This window comes from Balaenoptera musculus, chromosome 9 (assembly GCF_009873245.2).
Source record: "Balaenoptera musculus isolate JJ_BM4_2016_0621 chromosome 9, mBalMus1.pri.v3, whole genome shotgun sequence".
In the NCBI taxonomy this organism is placed as follows: Eukaryota; Metazoa; Chordata; class Mammalia; order Artiodactyla; family Balaenopteridae; genus Balaenoptera; species Balaenoptera musculus.
In genome coordinates, this window is record NC_045793.1 from 86,507,012 (window position 1) to 86,532,582 (window position 25,571).

At 38.9% G+C, this 25,571-nt stretch overlaps 2 protein-coding genes across 10 annotated transcripts in view; both read left to right on the forward strand.

The window, feature by feature from the left end:
- The window catches only part of MAGI2 (membrane associated guanylate kinase, WW and PDZ domain containing 2), a 1,338,650-nt gene that overhangs the window by 1,149,772 nt on the left and 163,307 nt on the right, over positions 1-25,571 (forward strand). For all 9 annotated transcript variants that reach the window (XM_036863218.1, XM_036863220.1, XM_036863221.1 and 6 more), the window contains one exon: positions 19,660-19,691. In XM_036863218.1, coding sequence (XP_036719113.1) covers positions 19,660-19,691 — 32 coding nt within the window. The remainder of the gene's footprint in view (positions 1-19,659; positions 19,692-25,571) is intronic.
- LOC118900680 (zinc finger protein 789-like) lies at positions 211-1,992 on the forward strand. The gene is made up of 2 exons (XM_036863229.1): positions 211-546; positions 772-1,992. Exons 1-2 carry the CDS (start codon positions 351-353, stop codon positions 1,896-1,898), a joined length of 1,323 nt encoding a protein of 440 aa, XP_036719124.1. The 5' UTR covers positions 211-350; the 3' UTR covers positions 1,899-1,992.

A 25,571-nucleotide genomic window follows, 5' to 3' on the forward strand; every position in this document is an offset into this window, starting at 1 on the left:
CTGAACTAAAATGGCATCTTTTGCCTTCATGTTATGTAAAACATTGATTCACAAACTGCAGTCGATGAAGTCCCTCCTGATGATCCACCGACTGAGATGTGGGCTCTGACCCTCCCCAGCAGACCCCGTAAAACCATCAGTCCTTCCTCTATGCAAAGTCCCACAGGAGAACCTGGAGGATAAGAATGGCATGGGAGAGGTGTGGGTTAGCTGAGAGGCTCGGACCTGATTCCGGGTCCGGCCCAGCACCTCGAGAGGGGAGCCCAGCCCCCATGGCAGCCGCAGGTGTATCCTGAGGACTTCCTGGAGGAGGCGACGCGGCTGGAGTCGGAGGCAGCGAGCTTAGCCTGATGGCCGGGATCCTGCACCACCTCAGAGACCAGGCCATGGAAGCTGTGTTCCTGCCCGTCCTGTGGAAGGGGTTGCTGGCCTTTGAGGACGTGGCTGTGTACTTCACCAGGGAAGAGTGGGACGCACTACACTGGCCTCAGAAGGCCCTCTACAGAGACGTGATGCTGGACAACTACAGAAACGTGCTCTCCTTGGGCTATATTTCTGAGAGTGAAATTACCACGTCCCAGAGTGTGAATATTGATCAGGCTTTCAGTAAAGATTGTGCCAGGTCCCCTCCGCACCAGCCCTCTCCATTACTGTCCTGATCTCTGCCTGTCACCGTCCCCCCACCGCGCAGACCCCACGGGGTAAAATGAGCTCCGAGGCACCTCCTGCTGCTCACTAACCAGCACATCCCATTTACTTCCCCACGAGTAGGATTTCAGTTTCCCAAACCTGAGGTGATCTGTCAGCTGGAGCAGTGGGAAGAGCCGTGGATCCTGGATCTACCGCGAGCTGGGACTAGGAAGGCTTCCGGTAGTGCTTGCCCAGGTCCTGAAGCCAGATTCAAGATGAAAGAGCTGACTCCAAAGCAGAACATTTCTGAAGATTTAGAGTCATGTAAGATGTCACTGGTAAAGCAGAAAATGGCCAGGAAACCCTTAGAAAAGTTACTTGAATGTAACGAATTTGTGGACATTTACCGACTTTCACTCCCTACTATTGGTGATGAATGCTGTAAGGACTTCCTTCAAAACCTTAACCTTCTTCAAGATCGGAAAGCTCAGGCAAGGACGAAGCAGGGCAAATATGATGAGTATGGAAAACCCTTCCATCAGAGATCACTGCTTTTGAGGCATAAGCGAATTCTTACAAATGCAAAATCTTATGAATGCAGCGAATGTGGAAGAGCCTTCCAGCGTCAGGCAAATTTTGTTCGACATCAAAGAATTCACAGTTCAGAGGATCCCTTTGAGTGCGACATATGTGGGCAGGCCTTCAAACAGAAGTCTGCTCTGATTGTCCACAAACAGTGTCACTCACAAAAAAAGCCATATAAATGTCATGACTGTGGAAAGTGTTTCCGTCAGATGGCATATCTTGTTGAACATAGGAGGATCCATACCAAAGAAAAACCCTATAAATGTAGCGAATGTGAAAGAACATTTAGTCAGAATTCAACCCTTATTCGACATCAGTTAATCCACAGTGGAGAGAAACCCCATAAATGCATTGAATGTGGAAAAGCCTTTGGCCGGCATTCAACCCTTATGAGCCATCGACAAATTCACAATAAACAGAACACTCATAAATGCAGTGAATGTGGTGAATCCTTTGGTCGGAATGTAGATCTCATTCAGCATCAAAGAATCCATACCAAGGAGGAATTCTTTGAATGTAGAGAATGTGGGAAAACTTTTAGTTTTAAGGCAAATCTTCATCGACATGAGGTCATTCGTACTGGAGAGAGACCCTACAGATGTGACAAATGTGGAAAATCTTTCAGTTGGCGCACAAGCTTTATTAAGCATCAGGGTACTCACAGAGAGCAGATACCTATGTGATAGTAACCAGAAAAGCTACCATTTAAAGACCAGAACTTAACCACTCTTGCAAGTATGTGTAACTCAATTGTTTTATGAAAATTAATAAACAGGAACTGAAATGGTAAAAAAAAAAAAAAAAAAAAAAAAGAATGGCATGGGAGGGGGAGAGAAAGAAACAAGCTCAACTGCGCAATGAATTCCCACCACAAAGCAAACAAAATTTTTATCTGTTTTGTGATGGACTGAAAAATACATTCCAAGGGCAATCCTATTTGTACTATCCACCTGCAGTGCTTAAGTGATGCTAATCAGGGAAAACAGAACCTTAAATGAAGATCAAGCCTTAGCTGGTTAAGTTAGTTGAAATAGGAGATAAACATCAGTTCTGCCTATATTTCAGACCTTAGTTTATAAATAACAATATATAAATAAATAACATAAATAGATTATATATAATGTTATATTTGTCTATATAACATATAGACAAATAGAAATAAAACTGTTCTTTATAAGAAGTTCTATTTAAGATGACATCAGGCCAAGGAATCTTCTGTATGCTTTCTCCAGATTACTCAGTAAAGTGCCACGGATACATAGAAAAGAAAATGTCAGGGATTCACAGATTCTAGCATTTATAAGACTGCTCAGGTACTGCCTAGTTGTGCTTAAACCTCTTCCCTGATGAATAGTCACTCTCATTTCCCAACTACTCTCTTTCAACCAGTTCTGAAGTCTCAAATCCCAGAGCACAGCATAGCAGAAAGTAGAGAGGCAAGGGTGATGAACACTTGCCTCTTGGGGCAGTGGTGCAATTACATTAATTACCAAAGATGGAGGCAGAACTATATGAAGCCTTCGGGGTAGTATATAGAGACCATCTCAAAACTTTTTACAACACAAATGTTTCTCGTCAAACCAAGCAAACAAAATTAGGAACTTGTGTCAGAGAGAAGGCTCCCCACGGTCCAGCAAAGCTAAGTGACACCCTTGCCAGTGGAAGTCTGGCTACAAGCTGTGCACATGTGTTTACTGTTGTATGAAATTCAAAATGGGCATTATTTCACACAATTGAGTGAGCAGCAGTGGAGGCCATGAGCCTGAATCTGGAAAAATTTTCCCTTTAAAAAAACAAAAGCAAAAATGTAAAGCCCAGCATGGAACATACAACAAAAAGCTAAGCATGGAAGAAGGGGATAATTATAATTAGCCTTGAAGATCAGGAAGAGGATCATGACACTGAAATAGATTTACTGCAGACAACAGAAGAAACTGAGAAAACATGCTTGGAATCCTCAGATGTTAGAAGATGTAACATTTGAAAAAACAGAAACGGGCAGAGCAGGCTGAAATGCAAAAACCAAGCAAAGTGATGCTTGACAAGTAAAAAGGCTGTAATAAACACATCTGGGGGCTTGAAATTACCTCATAAAATTAAGATGTTCATTAGAATCAGTAACAGGTAGAACTGATACTGCGGGAAATTAATGGTGTAGAGACCCACTTGAGGAGTTTCACAGTTACAGAGCAGCAGGTCTCCAGCTTTATTCCATCTCAACAGCAATCACATGCACAACACTCCTCTACCACTATTAATGTTCTTGATATAGAGTCTCAAACATGAGGCCAAGCAAGGTGCAGCGGAGGGCAGGACCGAGTAACCAGAGGAGGAGGAAAGGAAATGAAGTGTGAACCAGGAGCTTTGATTATAACCCCTTGGAAGAGAGAGGGAGGCATAGCATACTTTTGATAAATATTGTTGGACAAATAAGAGAACAAAGAAAGAGAAACTTAAAAAAGGGAAAAGTCAAGATCAAATCTACAAATAATAGAATATTCTTTGAGCAGTACTTCTCAAATGTGCGTGTGAATCATCTGTGGGGGGGGGCGTCTCATTAAATTACAGATTTGATTCAGTTGGTCTGGAGTCTGAGGTTCTGGATTCCTATCAAGTTCCCAAGCGAAGCTGATGCCACAAGTCCTCACACCCCCGTCCTGAGTAGAAAGACTTCAGAGAAAGCCTGAAGCGGGTGCCGTCACTATATTCCAGGAAATACTTCACTAAAACAAATTCACACTCAGGCACATTATAGAAATTTATAAGGCATTTAAAAGGATGAAGAAAATAGTTCACAATTATTCAGGGAAGAAAAAGGTTCTTGCAAATCAACAAAAATCGAGTGGATCCAGGCTTGTCCTCAACATTACAAAATGTCAGAGGACAATAGAAAAATCCCACAATCTTTGAAAGAAAGAAGTGGTGATCTAAGAATTGATTAATGAAACTAGAATTCATATGCAAGTGCTTAGAAAAGATACCATGTATTTAGGTTTTCTATTGCTGCTATAATAAATTACTACAACTTTCATGGCTTAAAACGACACAGACTTACTATCTTCCAGCACTGTGGGTCAGAAACCCAACCTGGGTCTCACTGGCTAAAATCAACATGTCAGCGCAGCACCATTCTTTTCCGGAGCCTCTAGAGACGAATCCATTTCTTTGCCTTTTCCAGTTTCTGGAACTAGCCACAACTTGTGGCCTTTTTCCTCCATTTTCAAAGCCAGCAATGGCAAGTTGCCATCTCTCTCTATCTGCAGCCAGGAAAAGTTCTCCACTTTTAAGAATTTATGTGGTTGGATTGGGCCCACCTGGATGATCTCAAATGCTATCCTTATCTCAAGATCCTTAACTTCAAACACATCTGCAAAATCCCTCTAGCCATGTGAGGTAATATATGTACTGGTTTTGAAGATTAGAGTAGAGACCTCTTTAGAAGGCCACTATTCTACCTGCAACATCAAACATATGCTGTTTCTGAAAAATTTGAGTACATATACTAAGAGAGAACCAAAGTTCAAAACCCCAAAATGGGGAAATAATAGTATAAAAGGAATTGTGGGAGGAGGAATCAAGATGGCGGAAGAGACGGACATGAAACTAACCTCCTCCCACAAATACATCAAAAATACATCTACATGTGGAACAATTCTCACAGAATATCTTACTGAACACTGGCAAAAGGAAATGGTGAGCATTAAAACCAGGTTAGTTGGTTAAGTCTGAGTAATTATTGTATAAATAGTTACAGGAATATGCAAAGTTAGAAACAATTCATTTAAAAAATTATGATATAATCATTGTAAACTGGGGGTACAGTTGTTAATGGATCACAGAGACTGTTGAGTGAGATTAAAGTGGGCTACCTTCCTCCTCTAACCAGGATAGAAGGAACTTAATGGAAAGTCCTAATGGGATGAAAATAATTATTTACTTTGTTTAGCAAAGCAAAGCAAATCAAAACAAGCTATACTCCATATAGCAAAAGGGAGCTTAAAAGAACTTAAAGGGCATCTTAAAAGACCTTAAAAGGAAGCTTAAAACAGAAAAAAATAAATAAATAAAAATTCTTAAAAACCTACAACAACTAAGAGAAGAAAATAAATGCATCTATTGTGACAATAAATTGTTGAATACCTTTCTGAAAAGGCAGACTTCTATTTTGTAGAAAAAGAATTCAAAATGCATCAAAGCCATTAAATGGAACAGTGTACCATTTTATTTATTTATTTATTTTAAATTTTATTTTATTTTTTTATACAGCAGGTTCTTATTAGTTATCCATTTTATACATACTAGTGTATATATGTCAATCCCAATCTCCCAATTCATCCCTCCACCACCACCCACTGCCACTTTCCACCCTTGGTGTCCATACGTTTGTTCTCTACATCTGTTCTCTACATCTGTGTCTCTATTTCTGCCCTGAAAACTGGTTCGTCTGTACCATTTTTCTAGGTTCCACATATATGCATTAATATATGATATTTTTCTCTTTCTGACTTACTTCACTCTATAACAGTCTCTAGATCCATCCACGTCTCTACAAATGACCCAATTTCGTTCCTTTTTATGGCTGAGTAATATTGCATTGTATATATGTACCACATCTTCTTTATCCATTCGTCTGTCGATGGGCATTTAGGTTGCTTCCATGTTCTGGCTATTCGTAAATAGTGCTGCAATGAACATTGGGGTGCACGTGTGTTTTTGAATTATGGTTTTCTCTGGGTATATGCCCAGTAGTGGGGTTGCAGGGTCATATGGTAATTCTATTTTTAGTTGTTTAAGGAACCTCCATACTGTTCTCCATAGTGACTGTATCAATTTACATTCCCACCAGCAGTGCAAGAGGGTTCCCATTTCTCCACACCCTCTCCAGCATTTGTTGTTTGTAGATTTTCTGATGAAGCCCATTCTAACTGGTGTGAGGTGATACCTCATTGTAGTTTTGATTTGCATTTCTCTAATAATTAGTGATGTTGAGCAGCTTTTCATGTGCTTCTTGGCCATCTGTATGTCTTCTTTGGAGAAATGCCTATTTAGGTCTTCTGCCCATTTTTGGATTGGGTTGTTTGTTTGGGTCGTTTGTTTTTTTAATATTGAGCTGCATGAGCTGTTTATATATTTTGGAGATTAATCCTTTGTCCGTTGATTTCGTTTGCAAATATTTTCTCCCATTTTGAGGGTTGTCTTTTTGTCTTGTTTATGGTTTCCTTTGCTGTGCAAAAGCTTTTAAGTTTCATTAGGTCCCATTTGTTTACTTTTGTTTTTATGTCCATTTCTCTAGGAGGTGGGTCAAAAAGGATCTTGCTGTGATTTATGTCATAGAGTGTTCTGCCTATGTTTTCCTCTAAGAGTTTTATAATGTCCAGTCTTACATTTAGGTCTCTAATCCATTTTGAGTTTATTTTTGTGTATGGTGTTAGGGAGTGTTCTAATTTCATTCTTTTACATGTAGCTGCCCAGTTTTTCCAGCACCACTTATTGAAGAGACTGTCTTTTCTCCTTTGTATATCCTTGTCTCCTTTGTCATAGATTAGTTGACCATAGGTGTGTGGATTTATCTCTGGGCTTTCTATCCTGTTCCATTGATCTATATTTCTGTTTTTGTGCCAGTACCATACTGTCTTGATTACTGTAGCTTTGTAGTATAGTCTGAAGTCAGGGAGTCTGATTTCTCCAGCTCCATTTTTTTCCCTCAAGAGTGCTTTGGCTATTCGGGGTCTTTCGTGTCTTCATACAAATTTTAAGATTTTTTTTGTTCTAGTTCCATAAAAAAATGCCATTGGTAATTTGATAGGGAGTGCATTGAATCTGTAGATTGCTTTGGGTAGTATAGTCATTTTCACAATATTGATTCTTCCAATCCAAGAACATGGTATATCTCTCCATCTGTTGGTATCATCTTTAATTTCTTTCATCAGTGTCTTATAGTTTTCTGCATACAGGTCTTTTGTCTCCCTAGGTAGGTTTATTCTTAGGCATTTTATTCTTTTTGTCACAGTGGTAAATGGGAGTGTTTCCTTAATTTCTCCTTCAGATTTTTCATCATTAGTGTATAGGAATGCAAGAGATTTCTGTGCATCAATTTTGTATCCTGCAACTTTACCAAATTCATTGATTAGCTCTAGTAGTTTTCTGGTGGCATCTTTAGGATTCTCTATGTATAGTATCATGTCATCTGCAAACAGTGACAGTTTTAATTCTTCTTTTCCAATTTGTATTCCTTTTATTTCTTTTTCTTCTCTGATTGCCATGGCTAGGACTTCCAAAACTGTGTTGAATAATAGTGGCAAGAGTGGACATCCTTGTCTTGTTCCTGATGTTAGAGGAAATGCTTTCAGTTTTTCACCATTGAGAATGATGTTTGTTGTGGGTTTGTCATACATGGCCTTTATTATGTTGAGGTAGGATCCCTCTAGGCCAATTTTGTGGAGAGTTTTTATCATAAATGAGTGTTGAATTTTGTCAAAAGCTTTTTCTGCATCTATTGAGGTGATCGTATGGTTTTTCTCCTTCAATTTGTTAATATGGTGTATCACATTGATTGATTTCCGTATATTGAAGAATCATTGCATTCCTGGGATAAATCCCACTAGGTCATGGTGTATGATCCTTTTAATGTGTTGTTGGATTCTGTTTGCTAGTATTTTGTTGAGGATTGTTGCATCTATATTCATCAGTGATATTGGTCTGTAATTTTCTTTTTTTGCAGTATCTTTGTCTGGTTTTGGTATCAGGGTGATGGTGGCCTCATAGAATGAGGCTGGGAGTGTTCCTTCCTCTGCAATTTTTTGAAAGAGTTTGAGAAGGATGAGTGTTAGCTCTTCTCTAAATGTTTGATAGAATTCACCTGTGAAGCCATCTGGTCCTGGACTTTTGTTTATTGGAAGATTTTTAATCACAGTTTCAATTTCATTACTTGTGATTGGTCTGTTCATATTTTCTATTTCTTCCTGGTTCAGTCTTGGAAGGTTATACCTTTCTAAGAATTTGTCCATTTCTTCCATGTTGTCCATTTTATAAAGTTGCTTGTAGTAGTCTCTTAGGATGCTTTGTATTTCTGTGGTGTCTGTTGTAACTTCTCCTTTTTCATTTCTAATTTTATTGATTTGAGTCCTCTCCCTCTTTTTCTTGATGAGTCTGGCTAATGGTTTATCAGTTTTGTTTATCTTCTCAAAGAACAGCTTTTAGTTTTATTGATCTTTACTATTGTTTTCTTTGTTTCTATTTCATTTATTTCTGCTCTGCTCATTACAATTTCTTTCCTTCTACTACCTTTGGGTTTTGTTTGTTCTTCTTTCTCTAATTCCTTTAGGTGTAATGTTAGATTGTTATTTGAGATTTTTCTTGTTTCTTGAGGTAGGCTTGTATTGCAATAAACTTCCCACTTAGCACCGCTTTTGCTGCATCCCATAGGTTTTCAATTGTCGTGTTTTCGTTGTAATTTGTCTCAGTATTATTTGATTTCCACTTTGATTTCTTCAGTGATCTCTTGGTTATTTAGTACCGTACTGTTTAGCCTCCATGTGTTTGTATTTTTTACAGATTTTTTTCCTGTAATTGATATCTAGTCTGATAGCATTGTGATCGGAAAAGATACTTGATACAATTTCAGTTTTCTTAAATTTCCCAAGCCTTGATTTGTGACCCAAGATATGATCTATCTTGGTAAATGTTCCAGGAGCAGTTGAGAAGAAAGTGTAATCTGCTGTTTTTGGATGGAATGTCCTGTAAATATCAGTTAAATCTATCTGGTCTGTTGGGTCGTTTAAAGCTTGTGTTTCCTTATTAATTTTCTGTTTGGATGATCTGTCCATTGGTGTAAGTGAGATGTTAAAGTCCCCCACTATTATTGTGTTACTGTCGATTTCCTCTTTTACAGCTGTTAGCAGTTACCTTATGTATTGAGGTGCTCCTATGTTGGGTGCCTATATATTTATAATTGTTATATCTTCTTCTTGGATTGATCCCTTGATCATTATGTAGTGTCCTTCCTTGTCTCTTGTAACATTCTTTTTTTTTTGTTTTTTAATTAATTTAGTTATTTATTTTTGGGTGTGTTGGGTCTTCATTTCTGTGCGAGGGCCCCCTCCAGCTGCGGCGAGCGGGGGCCACTCTTCATCGCGGTGCGCGGGCCTCCCACCGTCGCGGCCTCTCCCGTTGCGGAGCACAGGCTCCAGACGCTCAGGCTCAGCAGTTGTGGCTCATGGGCCCAGTCGCTCCGCGGCATGCGGGACCCCCCCAGACCAGGGCCTGAACCCGTGTCCCCTGCACTGGCAGGCAGACCCCCAACCACTGCGCCACCAGGGAAGCCCTCTTGTAACATTCTTTATTTTAAAGTCTATTTTATCTGAGTATTGCTCTTCCAGCTTTCTTTTGATTTCCATTTGCATGGAATATCTTTTTCCATCCCCTCACTTTCAGTCTTTGTGTGTCCCTAGGTCTGAAGTGGGTCTCTTGTAGACCGCATATATATGGGTCTTGTTTTTGTATCCATTCAGCGAGCCTGTGTCTTTTGGTTGGAGCATTAATCCATTCACGTTTAAGGTAATTATCTGTATGTATGTTCCTATTACCCTTTTCTTAATTGTTATGGATTTGTTTTTGTAGGTCCCTTTCTTCTCTTGTGTTTCCCACTTAGAGAAGTTCCTTTAGCATTTGTTGTAGAACTGGTTTGGTGGTGCTGAATTCTCTTAGCTTTTGCTTGTCTGCAAAGCTTTTGATTTCTCCCTTGAATCTGAATGAGATCCTTGCCAGGTCGAGTAATCTTGGTTGTAGGTTCTTCCCTTTCATCACTTTAAATATGTCATGCCACTCCCTTCTGACTTGTAGAGTTTCTGCTGAGAAATCAGCTGTTAACCTTATGGGAGTTCCCTTGTATGTTATTTGTCGTTTTTCCCTTGTTTCTTTCAATAATTTTTCTTTGTCTTTAATTTTTGTCAGTTTGATTACTATGTGTCTTGACATGTTTCTCCTTGGGTTTATCCTGCCTGGGACTCTCTGTGCTTCCTGGACTTGGATGGCTATTTCCTTTCCCATGTTAGGAAAGTTTTTGACTATAATCTCTTCAACTACTTTGTCAGGTCCTTTCTCTCTCTCTTCTCCTTCTGGGACCCCTATAATGCGAATGTTGTTACGTTTATTGTTGTCCCAGAGGTCTCTTAGGCTGTCTTCATTTCTTTTCATTCTTTTTTCTTTATTCTGTTCTGCAGCAGTGAATTCCACCATTCTGTCTTCCAGGTCACTTATCCATTCTTCTGCCTCAGTTATTCTGCTATTGATTCCTTCTAGGGTAGTTTTCATTTCAGTTATTGTATTGTTCATCTCTGTTTGTTTGTTCTTTAATTCTTCTAGGTCTTTGTTAAACATTTTTTGCATCTTCTCGATCTTTGCCTCCATTCTTTTTCCAAGGTCCTGGATCATCTTCACTATCATTATTCTGAATTCTTTTCTGGAAAGTTGCCTATGTCCACTTCATTTAGTTGCTTTTCTGGAGTTTTATCTTGTTCCTTCATCTGGTACATAGCCCTCTGCCTTTTCATCTTGTTTGTCTTTCTGTGTATGTGGTTTTTCTTCCACAGGCTGCAGGATTGTAGTTCTTCTTGCTTCTGCTGTCTGCCCTCTCTAGTGTACCATTTTAAATTGATAAAATGTAAAGTGCAGTTTTATTTAGTTCCCACTGCAATAATCTGTATTATTGTCTTTACTTTGTTACAGGTAAGGAATCTGAGCCTTAGATCAGAGAATGGCCACCCAGGTGTGAGGCTTAGAGCAAATCCAGAGTCTCACTCAGAGCCTGGGAGTTAATCCTGGTGTACACGCCCTCCCAAGTATGTGTGAGACCACGTAACTAGTGGCAGGTGGAGCTGGGACTAGAAACCAAGTCAGTTTTACCCCATATTCTGTGTGCACAACCTCTCCTCTGTACTGTCTCAGAAATTATTTTTCTGTTTGCATCTTTGTCTCATCCCTTTGAACCAAACATTTTGACACAGGTTATTTTTGTTCTCTCCTCCAGTTTCCCTGCATACCCAGAGCCCCTACAAACCCCCACTGATTTTGCCACTTTCAGCCACTGTGAGTAAATCTCCTACTCAGTCCCATCCCTGCCCCATGGTGCAGACCCTGGAGGTTTCCCACATAGACCTGCTCCAGCCTCTTGATAAGGACTTGGATGCTCTTTCTCTCTTAAATAAGGTTAATTGCTCCCCTTTGCACTCTAGATCCCATCTCTCATCTCGTCATGAAATAATTCCACCAATTATCCCCTATTCTCCTGAATCTTCAGACTCTGTTCAGGTACCTTCTCATCTGAATGTATGCTTCTCCTAAAAGAAATCTTCCCTTCATGGGCAGCTTTATTACCTCATAGCCACTTCTTAGTTTCACTTCCTCACTTTCCATTCATTCAGACCCCCTGAAATCTGATTTCTCTCTCTGTCCTAACAATCAGCTGCTTCCACTGAGGCCACCTGTGACCCTCATCTTTCACAAACCACTTAAAGCCTTGTTTTGTGAGTATTTCTGTTGACTACTTCTTGAACCCTTCTGTTTACTTGGCTCCCAGACATTCATTCATTCTACATACCCTGAGGAGTTCTCTTCCCATGCTATGCAATTTTGGTATATCGTTTTAAGTTTTACCTGAGATATCTCTAATCATGACACTCCTACTGAGCACCGGAAAAGAGAGCAAACTATTGCATGTCTTAACCTGAACCCAAATTAACTTTGGTTCAAACTTCAAAATGTAGTTCAGCTACATACGAACCCAAACTCCCAAAGGAACGTCAAACTCATGTTGCCCATAACCCAACTTTCTAGACTCCATTCAAAGAAACCTCTTTCCTATATTTCATACCTTAGCTAATGACACCATCATCCATATAGTTTCCCAAGTTAGAAGTCATCATGGATTTCATCTTCTCCTTTATACCACTCCTCCACCCCCAGCAAATCACCATGCCTCATCAGTCTCCTTAGTATCTTGTGACTCTCTTTCATGCTACCCTCCTCACTCTTCACTTCTATTATTAATTCATCAGATATGTCTATTGAAGTATCTACTATGTGTCAAGCATTGTGCTAAGTACTGGGAATACATTGTGAACAAAATAGATATGATTTCTCCCCTAATGGAATTTATACTTTAGTTGGGGAGATGGTCATTAAACTAATAATCTCACAAATACAATTACATAAATATGATTTCATAAATATATTTATAAATAGTGATGAGTGCCATATAAAGTAAAAATAGAGGATGCTGTGAAAAATTATAGTGGAGAACTTCGATTTAAAATGAAAGGTCAGGGACATCTTCCCTGAGGAGGTAGTGTTTAAGCTGACACATAAAGAAGGAGTCAGAGATAGTTTGGTGAAGGGTTAAAAAGGGTGGGTAGGTAGTTATACAGCAGAAAGTAACACAACATTGTAAAGCAATTATACTCCAATAAAGATGTTAAAAAAAATAAAACAATTGAATTAAAAAAAAAGGGGTAGGTAAACAAAGGAGCTTGTGCAAAGGCCCTGTGGTTAGAAAAGCCTGGTTTATTCAAGGAAGTTCAGTGAGTGAATGGGAATAACCCATGAGGTGTCTGGGGAGTAAGTAGGGACAAAATTATATAAAGCCTTGGAGGTTTTGTGTTTTATCATAAATGTGTGGGAATCCATTGAAGGATTTTAAGCGTGATCAGATTCTGTGACATCTGCAAGTTTGCTCTTGCTTTGGTTGAAGTAAGAGATGATGGTGAGTGTGGATTATGATGGTGTCTGTGGAGATGGAGAGAAGTGGATTTGCAATAGATTTTGGAGGTAGAATAGGCAGAATTTGGTGATAAGGAAGTGAGTCAGAGAGAGGGAGATTAAGAATGACTTTCAGTTTTCCTGTTTTTAAAACTTGGAAGGCAAGTGAAATTTCCAAAATAGGGAACACACGAGAAGAGATGTGGCAGGGAAGGCCAAAGCTTGCATTTTGCTCTGTTGAATCTGTGGTGCTTGTGAGACACACACGACTCAATAAATATTTATTTAATGTTGATGTAATTTAATGATTAAATAAGATGTTTAATCTCAAATTACTTAAAGATGTTTCTAGGTTAGTTTCTAAAAAAAAAAAAACAATGCTATGCTTTCGTTATTGTAAAAAAAATTACTCTCAGAATTTGGCTTTTCTATTTGCAGGACTGATATCCTTCCACATGTCCTTCTTGCCAACTGTGTATAGCGCACCATAAGCACAGAGGCGGTTCTCTCTTCACTGCCCTTGGTCTTGTTCGGACATAAGAAAAAGCCGTTTGTAGTTGCTAATATGTTCAGCAAGCCTCACCTCACTCTGAGTTTTTAGCCTCCTGACACAATTCTTCCTCTTCTGGTCTGTTCCTTATTCCATTCAAAGGGTATCTACCTGGCCTGCTTTATTTTGAACATATCCTTTATGTAACTGAGTTTATCAGAAGACAACATGTGCAGGCTTATCCTTTCTAGACACTCATTGGTATTACTTGAAATGATCGGATTGCTCTCTCCATAAAGAACAAAGCCTTGGGGGAAAATGGCCATGTGAACAGCTTTATAGTGTTTATATAAGAAAAACACTTTTATTTAAAAGATGCAGAAAGGGCATCTTAAACATTGGCAGAGAAAGCCTCAGCTCTCCACATAAAAAGAGATTCTGTAGGCCAAAGATGGCAACTAATTTGAAATTTTCTTTGCAAATTGAATATTTTGCTTGGCTGAAACATGGTGATGTGAGGTTAGGGTACCACCAGCAGTATCTTAATGGGAAGGCCGTTTCTTAGCCTAGGTCAGTTTCATTAAGAAAAATTGCCCTTTTACTGATTCGAAATAGCTTAAACAAATTAAAGGAACTGCAGGGTTTACCTCATTTAATAAATTTTAATAAGAAATACGTGATCAGTCAAAAACTGGGAAAAAAGTGAATAACAGTGAACTAGTTTTAATGGAAATTAGCTCATTACCCTGCTGGCTTACATTTACCAACGGCTGAATTTCTGATGGAAAATTTGCCAGGCTGTGGGGAAATGGGAGGATCTTTAAATTAAAGATTAACTTTATTAGTGATATTTTTCTCCCTTAAATTAGCCCTAACTGGAGATTTTTGAAACCCTGGGGCTCTTCCCCTCTTTAGGAAACTTTAAAAAAAAGAGTTCCTCTATTGGAAGAGTTTCTCACTGTCCCTGAAATATTTTCAGGATGTAGTAGGAACATTAATCTCCTTTATTGCTTACAATCCTTCATAAGAAAGGAGAACTTAAGAGGTGAAAGGGTCTGTGTGAGTGTCCACATGAGTTCCCTGTCCTCCAGCAGGATGCCACAGGGACTGTGAAAAAAAATTCTCTTTCTTACGTTCTTTTTATTTTCCCTCACGTTCATGTGATATGTGCATACTTTTGTTCTCCCTTTCTTTTTCCTCCTCTCTTTTTTTTATTGCTTTATTTTTTATTTTTTAAATTGTGATAAAATATACATAACATAAAATTTGCCATATTAACCATATTTAAGTGAACAGTTCAGTAGTGTTAAGTATATTCACATTGTCGTGTCTTGTTTTTCAAGCAAAATAGAACAAAGCTTTTAATAACCCAGGTCATGGACATCTTCACTGAAACAGGTTCCTACTCCTTTTCTGTTGCTTAAAGAAAAAGAGAAATAGAAAGTGTTTCCTCTGCATCTCTGTCATGTGTAGTAACTGTAGAATTTTCTATAAAATACATGAAACTAATGATAGTTTTCAAAGTCAGAGTCATATGTTGTAGCAAGTACTTCAGTTGAAGAAGAAACCATTTCACATTCTGCAAATGGTAGTTCACTATATCAAACGGAATACAGAGGCATATTGAAAGATTTAGTCCTGTTTGGGGAAATTACTAGAAATCCCAAAAAGTTGCCCTGATGTTATTCCAAATTGAAGATACCATGCTGAGATTCTCTATTAAGTTGTTCTTTATTGTATTTTGATCCCTTATTCGACGTGGGGTGATTTTAAGAAAGTTTGTCATCTTGTGATGTGCCCTGTGAATAACGATTTAAACAAACAAACAAACAAACCAAAAAGTATTACCAAACAACTCACAAATGCAAATGCAACTCACAAATGACTCTCCCTTCAGAGCTGCGGTGAATATATTGATGTTCTTTCATTTTGGGTATCATGTGTCAGGTTCTGAAAAAAGCCACTTTTGTGGAACTTTCCCCTTGGGATAAGGCAGTGTTGCTAGCCAGTTATCACACAATTTGAAAACGGTCGTTTGTGACACTGACATTGTCCCCACAGAGTTTGCATCACGTGAGGTGAGACCTCAGTCAAACATTGTTACTAATGAACAGGTGACCAACACAGTCCAATGATATGCATAGAATGTTCTCAGATTTCTCCCAAAGCAAGAGTCCTAGCAAGAAAACATTGGAGGGGGTGCAAGAATAGGAAATACTAAATATTTTTTGGCTTTTACTTAATTGAATGGATATTACCTACAGTAGACATTACTATTGTGTTTTTATTTTTAACTGGTTACCCAGGTCATATATAAAGTGTTCCCTATATAGGGTGTTCAGATTTAGCAAAAATAAAAATACAGGCTTCCCAGTTAAATTGAATTGCAGATAAACAAATAATTGTTAATAGAAGTATGTCCTATGCAATGTATGTCGCATGCAGTCAGTATACAGGACATACTACAAAATCATTCATTGCTTATCTGAAATTCAAATTTAACTGAGCATATTATATTTTATCTGGCAACCATATTCCTGTAATTTATTAAAAATTGTCTTTAGTTGACATATAGAATTTAATTTAAACGTCAATATGAAGTTGGTGTTGCCTTCTCTCCTCTTCCATTTTCAAGCACTAGAATTTCTTCTCTAAGCTATTTGCACTGTTTCTGTTTCTCTGCCCATCTCCTTGTGCTTTTACATGAGGAATTAAAAATATAGTTTAGTTTTATTTCTTGTTCTAAAGAAGACAGATTTTAGAGATCTAATTCAGTTTTGTGCTTCATATTAAATGCATCAAAATTTCCTTATGGACTGCATCTAACTTTCCCATTTTTTTCGCTTCCCTTTTAAAAATGTCCCTACTCATGTTTTCAGTTACTTAAAACTGTATCTTGAGGTCTTTCACTTTTGTTGTCTCAGAGTTAGGGTAAATAAATGTTTGCATTTGTACACACACACACACAACACAAGCACACTTCAATAATGAGCAGTATGGAAAACAGAGGTCAAGTCATTATAAAGAATTTTAATTCCATAAGAGAATTGTAATATTCCCTTTCTATAGAAGTAGGCAAAATAAAGCCCAGAAATAACTAAAATATAAAGGAAGCTTTATTAGCATTTTAGAAAAGCTCTTATTTATGAACGTGGCTTTGTAAAAAGGACTATCAGCTCTGAAGGTCTTAAGAAAAAGTTACCTATATCCCTATTCGTATACCCTGTGAAGGTAGGGGTGGTGAGAAACCCAAAGTAATAGTCTCAACACACCAAGCCTATCTTGCTTCTTGATCTATGTCAACCAGAAGGATTTCAGAAAAAGAAAAATTACAGAAATAAGGATTTAAATGTTTTTATTTTGTTTTAGGTGTTTTTTTATGTTAATTGGAATAGACTAGATTTCTTAGAGGGGTAAACCCTACAAAAGGTTACCATACATTTATAATATATAATAATTTGACCCACACTCTTATAGTGTTTATGTAGCTCTTCCAATGAAGTTGAGCAGAAAACTGGAGATTAATCATGTAGAAAACTTGACCTTATCGATTAATTGAGCCAAATTGGCTATACCCAAAATAGATGTTTTCTATTCATCTTCATTTAAATGTTTATAGCATGATTGATAATTTGCCAAAGAAACTGTCACGTAAGTTATTTATTTTTAAGGAAATCTATTCTGATACTATTTCTACTACCTAAAATTACTTACTCTGAAGCAAGCAGCTTCTTTTGGACAATGACTCAGAAAGGGCAACTATTGCTTCAGAGACCAAAGCCTCCTGGGCACAGCTCAGCATTAGACGTATTTCAGAAACTGCCATGATGGGCGCAGTGAAGAAGTCCTGGGTCGTGCCAGTGGTCTGAGGTTAGACTGAATAAAACTGCCTCAAAAGAAGGGGAAGCCAAAGTGCCTGTGATGATAGGTGGTCAAATTAAACGGTCCTCTCTTCTTGTCTGATCTTGACTAATGTCCCTTTTATGCCATTTTAGTTCTGACACCATAACTACTGAGAGGTCTGATGATTATACATTTTCCATAGGAGGAATAATCATCTTTTAAGATAATGCCCCATGTGGAGATGAGAGCTCCATAAAAAGGAACCATTTTCAATACATCTGTAAGTCTAAGAAACTCCCAGCACCTAACAAATGTAAGGCAGCAAATATTCAAAATCCGTTCTGGCACTGCAAGAAGAAGAAAGTTGAGGAACACAGAGAAAGTAAAGGAAATAATTGAATGTTTTGACACTGTGAGAATGTGTAAATGACATCTTTTCTCAAAAGAACTGTGCCGGCAATTCCATAAAACAGCAAATAAATTTTATCCTTCAATGAAAATAATCGTTAATTGGCCAATAGGTCACATTGCTTTTCACTTTTCTAATTAGTGGTCACATTGTTTTCATTGGCATTTTACAGAATGAGTCAAAGAGATAAATGTATTTATTTATCTGTAGTTTTACTCTCAGCTGTTACCAAAAAGGATGTGATTAAATCCTTGTAATTAAATTATAATCAAACCACACATTGAACAGAATTTTTTTAATAGTTGGAAAGAGATACAAGAACATACATACAGAGTGTGTGAGAAAGTGAGCTAATTCTCCCCATCTCCTTAGTAAGATACTTGTTATACTTAAGCATTAAATATAGCTCTGTGTTTCAAGGAAAGCTGAGGAACATGATGGATTTACATACTTTCGCTCTTTTCATAAAATGCAGCATCAGCTCTTTACAACGCTGCGCTGAGGTGCAGTTAGTATTTACACCATAACTGAGTGGGATTGCTTTAACATCTAGATAATTGTGTCTAGATTCTTCAGATATTTCCTATAAATGGGAATAATTGAAAACCATAATCCGTTTAGTACCAGTCCCAGTTTTTTAAAGGTTGTAAACATTATGTGGCATATTTTCAACATTCCATTTTTTATTAGGCATTTTATCAGACACCACCTAACATTAACGTGAGCGAAGTCGTTGAAAGAGCGACAAGATGGTATGAAAAGAAAGTAATTTTGTTTTGTATGCTAGATCATGCTTTGGCTTGCTAGGGTCAGTATATGATAAAATAATAACAATAAAGGGAAAAAAAGGAAAAGGAATTAATCTATCCTTTACTTTTTTTTTTTTAAAGGATATTATCTATTTATTTATTTTTATTTTTGGCTGTGTTGGGTCTTCGCTTCTGTGTGAGGGCTTTCTCTAGTTGCAGCAAACAGGGGCCACTCTTCATCGCGGTGCGTGGGCCTCTTACTATCGTGGCCTCTTTTGTTGCAGAGCACAGGCTCCAGACGTGCAGGCTCAGTAGTTGTGGCTCACGGGCCTAGTTGCTCCGCGGCATGTGGGATCTTCCCAGACCAAGGCTCGAACCTGTGTCCCCTGCCTTAGCAGGCAGACTCTCAACCACTGCGCCACCAGGGAAGCCCTACTTTTAATTATCTTAAAGGTCGTTTGGATCACAACAGAGTCAGTCCAATTGTCACACCATTTGTGATAATTGAAAGAGCTCAATAAGCTGAAAAAAGCCTGGCTTTGATGATACCTGAGTCATTCAATTAACAAACACTTTGAGCTGCTTCTTCATGAGAAACATTGGGCTAACACTAGGGTAGAGGGATAATAAAATAGATATCTGCTCTAGAGAAGATCTCAGTTGGAGAAAAGACCCATAAGCAATTATAATAGAATCTAATTCATAATATATACATTATTTTTAAACTTAGGACTAATGAAGGATTGTTGATTGATTTTTAACCACACAAAGCAGGTACATAAAGCAGAATTATTTTCTTATACTAAGCAAAGGTATTAACCTTTAAATAACTAAATTTCTATCTGTATTCTTTCTCCCTCTCCCTCTCCCTCTCCCGCTAAGGCTGTGCCACGCAAATCGCTAAGGATGACTCAGTCTTAGCTCTTGTAAAGTGACTGATCGTTTGCCACACAGTTATTCACTGTCACTGGGCTTCAGAATCTTCAGGCCAAATAAGGAAATATTCCTGGAATCATTAATATAATTCCAATAAAATTATTTGGGTCCCCTTGAAAAAAACTATGCAGCCAGGTAGAATTTGTTGTTGCTGTTTGCTATTAACCGATTTAAAATAACTTGCAGTTATCTAAATATCATGCCACCCGTAAGTGGTAGTGGGGTATATTTTCAAAGTTCAAATATTGTTTTCTTTATTACAGGTTTCTTTTCTCCATGGAAAACTCCAAAGCCTGTAAGTTGAAATTATTCTACTTCTTTATTGCTAGTTACTATTACAATTCCATTAAGTAAGATTTGAATTGGGTGACCTCAAAATCTCTTCCTCCTCTGAGATTTGTGATGTCAAAAGAGCAAATCCTCTGTGTAAGAATAACTTGTCTTACTTTCCTATGAAGACAAGTCTGTCTGTTTTTTAATATTTTTACAAAATGAGCATCAACACTATTCAGTATGGTGTACTGAAAATACTTTAGAAAACTTTGTTTTACCCCATCAGAAATACTATCGTTTTTATCACATTGAATTTTTAAAAACAGTACAAATTATAAGCCCAGAGGTCTTGACCTGCAAATTAAGTCTGGTCCACAAGAAATTTACCTGTATATATATTTGTGTATTTATATTTACTTTTTAATGTATACAGAGCTAAATATGTGTGTGTGTCTGTGCATGTGAAAATAAATTTTTTTTTTCCTACCAAACCTGACAATCACTCAAAGTGGTGCTTCTGAATCTTCAGAAACCGGTGAACTCTGCCATCACCTAATCTCTCTGGGCCTAGTTTCTTTATGAATTGTCCTGAAATTTTGATGCTAAAATACCAGGAGGCTGGTATTTTAATAATCTTTTTGTGAGGCAAGTTTAGCCAAGTTGCCTTCCCAGCTAGAGATGATCTTTACTTGCCGTTAGATTGAAACTAGTAATTATCCAAGTCCGAAGACCTGGGACTGGTTTTCTGGGATCCCATTCTATGGTGTGTTAGAATAGTCGACCCTAACTGGAATGGCTAAAACTCATGACTGGAAGAGAGCTTAGCAAAGTGATTCAAGTAACAACAAAAACAAAACAAAACAAAAATCTCAGGGGATCACATCTTCCACCTACTTTTCATTCCTCTCACAGTAAGCAGCTCAAACAGTGGCCCCTGGTTTGGCCAGTGAGTAGGGAATTCTTGGGTTAATTGCTTCCCTTTTTTCTTTTACTGAGGGAATATTTAACTGCTTGATTTTCTCATTTTAGAAATGGAGATATAATTTTGCATACTTTTCAAGTGCAGTAACTGGCTTAATTAAATAACATGGCTTTAAAATTATTTGAAGACCTGTGAAAATAAAATATTATTGAGCCCTGGGATATGCCTGAGCTCCAGGTTCCTCTCAAAGACAGACGAGGAAACCGGAGCTGGTGATGAGGGGCTGAGCTGTCAGAACATTCTCACCAAGCGTGTCCTCATTTAGCATTCGGCTCATCTGGTCCACAGAGAATATCAGATGGGAAAACTGGTCTCACTGGGGCCTAGTTAAACCACTTAGTGATGCATGTGATTTTGAAAAGAGGTATTTAAAAATATTTAAAATGAAATTTGTTTTATCTTGACCAAAATCTAAATCATTCCTTCCTTTCACCATCAGAGTTAAATCTGTGCTCTGTGGTTACACACATCTTTATCTAATTTAACGAGGAATCTTGCAGCCTCATCCTGGTGCTACAATTATGCAATCTAGTGATTTCCTTATATGCACCACATTTACACACACGACGCCATTTGGCATAATTACAGCATTTGCTGTCGTTACAGTAATTGCATCCATACTCAATAATTCCAAAAAAGGTTTTATGAACTCAGTTTACAATTAATCCTGACCCCATACATCCCTACAAAAGCCAAGGCTTGGAGTTCCAGGTCCTAGGCTAAGTGAAGATAGAGGACTGTCAATTTAACATCCTCCATGTATCTACCAGACACTCTTCAGACTAGGGACTGTGGTGACAGGCAGTGTGGTATAATGGTTTAGGGTGCAGGTTCTGAAGGCTTACTGCCTACAGTCAAACTGTGCTTCTTCTCCTTACTAGCTATCGTACGTTCCACTAGCTACTTAAGCTTTCAGTATTTCAAGTTCATCTATAAAATGGGGATAATAATAATACTCCTCTCATATGGTTACTATGAAGAGTCTGTGGCTTAGTCCATGTAACGGGCTTAAAGCAGAGCCTCTACATGCTCAAAAATATAAACTATTGTCATCCTAGAAAGCAGACCCTCCATGCATAAACCCTTAATAAATTAATCACCCTATGAAATGAACATAGTTTGCAAAACTATTCACTTAAACAAATATATATATAAACACATACCCACTGTATTTGGATTTATACACTCTCTCCTCTGAAAGGGGATTGATGACATCCTTAGGCAGGACAAGGAAATGTTGTCTTGAGTGAGGTCTGTCCTTCTCCCAGTCCTGTGTCACTTCCTGACACTCTTCCGTCCTACTGATCCACATCTTAAACTAATCCACATCAAGGTAGTCACTTCTGTGTAACAAGTGATACATTAATTATAGTGAGTTCTCATTCTCTCCATCTGGAAGGAATCCAAGTTCATTCTTCAAGTACTGAATCAAGCCAAAAGCCTTCATCTCCCAGCCCTGCCCTAAAATCCTGAGGAGGTGTGTTTAGACTACCCCAGCTTCTATGGGAAGCAAACAGCCTCTAGAGTTTTCATGGGGAGGACAACTTGCCTTGTTCACAAGCTCTCTGTTCCCAGTGTGCATCCTAGAATCAGAAGGTGGGGTTAAAAAAAATTAACCACACCATGATCAGGTTTTTTCTGTTTTACTCTTTGACATCCCGTTGTGGATTGTATGTCCACCCTGCCACTGATACTTCAGTGACTTGTCCTTCCATACAGTTAGACATTCACTCATTCGTCAAGGCCAACAGAGATACAAGGCTTCTGCCATATAAAGAAAATGATTTTGTTTTCATGTTTCTTACTCTAGTGAGGTGTTTATAAATATTAGCCTAGGTAAGGACACCACTGGGACTGGACAAGATTCAATCAGAAGCCTTGTTGAGAGGCAAACGCTGGCAGGAAACACAGCTCTCTAGAGGTCAAGGCCAGGAAGACTGTAGGTGGCGTAGGGGGATGGGATCAGAATCTAGGCGGTTCACGAAGATTGAGAGGAACAAGTGAGCACAAGGTGTCCTGGCTAGAAAGCAAAAGTGCAAAGACCAAGCTATCTAAGAAAGTAGGGAGAAGTCAACAGAGGGCACCTTTCAAAAGGTGCTGTCAGATCAGCACACCAGTCCCAGAAAGCAGAGGGTGCCCTCTGATCCCAGGGCAGCGGGTTTGCTCCATGGTCTTCTGTGTCGGAATAACAAAGAACTCAATTAGGGGGCGGGGGTGTGAAGGACTACGCGTCTGCCTTTTCAGTATTTCATGGGCGCTGTGATTTTCTGCTCTACAGTCTTACAAATCCCCGACAGAGTGACTTGAGGGTTTATGAATGTCACAGCAAGACATTGTGAATGCTTTACTAAGCATGAACTGGAATCAGTGAATTTCTCCATCTCTGTGCTATAGAAATTGTAGAATTTGTCAGTCTGCCGCAGAAACTTTCCCAAACAGTGCCCAAAACGTTATTATTTTGTAGTTTTAAGAATGTTTTTTAGAATACTGATACTTCACCTGAACCATGTTTGCTCCAATAACTGTACATGGACAGTGTGTATACCAGCAAGACTTATGGAGGAATCAGATAACCCTCCGTGGAAGATGGGAGAAAGAAATAGACATTTGCTGAAGCCCTATGATGACAAGCGGGATACTACAGCAATTCAGACCATATTTCTAATTTATTTACTTTTTAGAATTTAGTATCTTATGTTTGGAAACAGAAGGGAGAAAGTCATAGCCAGAATGCACCCACATGGTGCCTAGAGTCAGTTAAAGTGAAAAATAAAAAAATATGCCGGGCTTCCCTGGTGGCGCAGTGGTTAAGAATCTGCCTGCCAATGCAGGGGACACGGGTTCGAGCCCTGGTCTGGGAAGATCCCACATGCCGCGGAGCAACTGGGCCCGTGAGCCACAACTGCTGAGCCTGCGCATCTGGAGCCTGTGCTCCGCAACAAGAGAGGCCGCGATAGTGAGAGGCCCGCGCACCGCGATGAAGAGTGGCCCCCGCTCGCCGCAACTAGAGAAAGCCCTCGCACGAAACGAAGACCCAACACAGCTAAAAATAAATAAATAAATAAATAAATAGAGTAGCTATTAATTTAAAAATATATATATATATATGCCTTTAGCCACAATGTGGGTCTTCCTGTCATAGCAAAGGCACAGAGAATGGATGACCAAAGGAACCCACCATGGCTTCGTAGGCAAATTTTGCTTTCAAATGAATTATGAAGCGCATATTTAAAGATTTTTACTAAACGGGAGCAAAAGGGTCACTGAGCAGAAAATTAGCCAGAACTCTAAACAAATTTACCAGTTATTCCCCTCAATGTATTATTATGCAAAAAAGCACTCCCATTATAGTTATAGATTGGTTTCTGACCCAGGGTCTGCCACTGACAGCTGCTGGACCTCTCTATGTTCCTAGAGATTATGTTTAATATTAGGGAATTGAACTCAACTAGGGGTTTTCCATCTTTGTTAGCTATAGAACCTTTGTTCAAACGAAAGCTTGGTCAGTAGCCCATATAGAAAACAAATTAAAATGAGGCCAATTGTCTTAGTTTCTTCCAACAGCTATAATAAAATACCATAGACTGGTAGCTTATAAAAAACAGAAATTTATTTCTCATAGTTCTGGAGGCTGGAAGTCCAAGATCAAGGAACCAGAAGATTCAGTTTCTGGTGAGAGCCCACTTCCTAAATGGCCATCTTTTTGCTGTAACCTCACCTGGCAGAAGGAACTACAGAGCTCTCTGGGGTCTCCTTTATAAGGGCACTAATTCCATTCATGAGGGCTATTGCCTCATGACCTAATTATCTCCCCAAAGCTCCACGTCCTAGTAATATTACCTTGGGTGTTAGATTGTCAACATGTGAATTTTGAGGGAGCTCAAACATTCAGACTGTAGCACCAGTCTTATTGAGAGAAGGGTCAATGACCCATTTCTTTTCCAGTTTGCTGGCTTACCTGGCCCCTGCCACAGTCCCAAGTACATAAGTGGGTCACAGGGACCTTTGTGTTACACAAGGACACAGTACATAGTACCTCAAATCCTCTCTACCTTTAAAACATTATCACTGATAGGTGACAGCTGGCTTTGGAGGCCTGACCAAAATATAGCCATCATGAAAACAAAAGCAGGACAGTGCAGTAGGGGCCAGAAAGTTATAATCCTGTCAAGCTCAAAATAGTGTGTATCAAAACTGGTTTTAAAGAAAGAACAAGTGACCATATGTTACTGATGATTTCATTCAGTCACTAAATTTGCATTTTCTGAGCACTTGCTATATGTTGGTAATACAACAGTGAGAGAGACTGCATCCCCTGCAGTCTCCGTCCCCAACATAATCTATTTGCGGAGACAAAGGTAGACTTGCAATTATGGTTGAGTGTGAGGGGTAGGTAGAGGGTGCTGTGGGAGCACCTAGAAGGGACAAGTAACCAGGTCAGGAATGGTCAGCAAATGCCTTCTAGAGTAGGTGTCTCCTCTGAATCTAGTAGCCAGGTATAATGAGGGTGGGAGATGGAAGAGTGGAAAATGGGTAAACTTTGCAGGCAGAAAGAGAAATAAAGAAAGTATGCAAGGGTTCAGAGGCTGGAGAGAACCTGATGGATTCCAGGGAATGAGAGACCATCAGTGGATATAAGAAAGAGGATCAGAACCTGGGCCCTGAGGAGCCACTATACCCCACTAGAGAGTGGCCTTTATCCTGAGGACCACGCTCACCCAGTGCAGAAGTTTAGACAAGAGGGTACCCTAATATCATTCTACACACACAGGTTTAGTCAAAGCAGAAAAGCTGAAGTTGAGTTTGAGTGAGCAATCAGTTGATTATTGAAGTTGGCTGTGCAAACAGGTGATCTTGGTGAGCGTGGCTTTTCTCCTTGATAAAAAGGAATGAGTCCCTGCTCTACCTCACGGGGCTATA

Coding starts and splice junctions, on each gene's coding strand:
- LOC118900680 (XM_036863229.1), top strand. CDS start 351: ATGGCCGGGATCCTGCACCACCTCAGAGACCAGGCCATGGAAGCTGTG. Junction 547..771: donor CAGAAACGTGCTCTCCTTGG/GCTATATTTCTG, acceptor CCCCACGAGTAG/GATTTCAGTTTCCCAAACCT.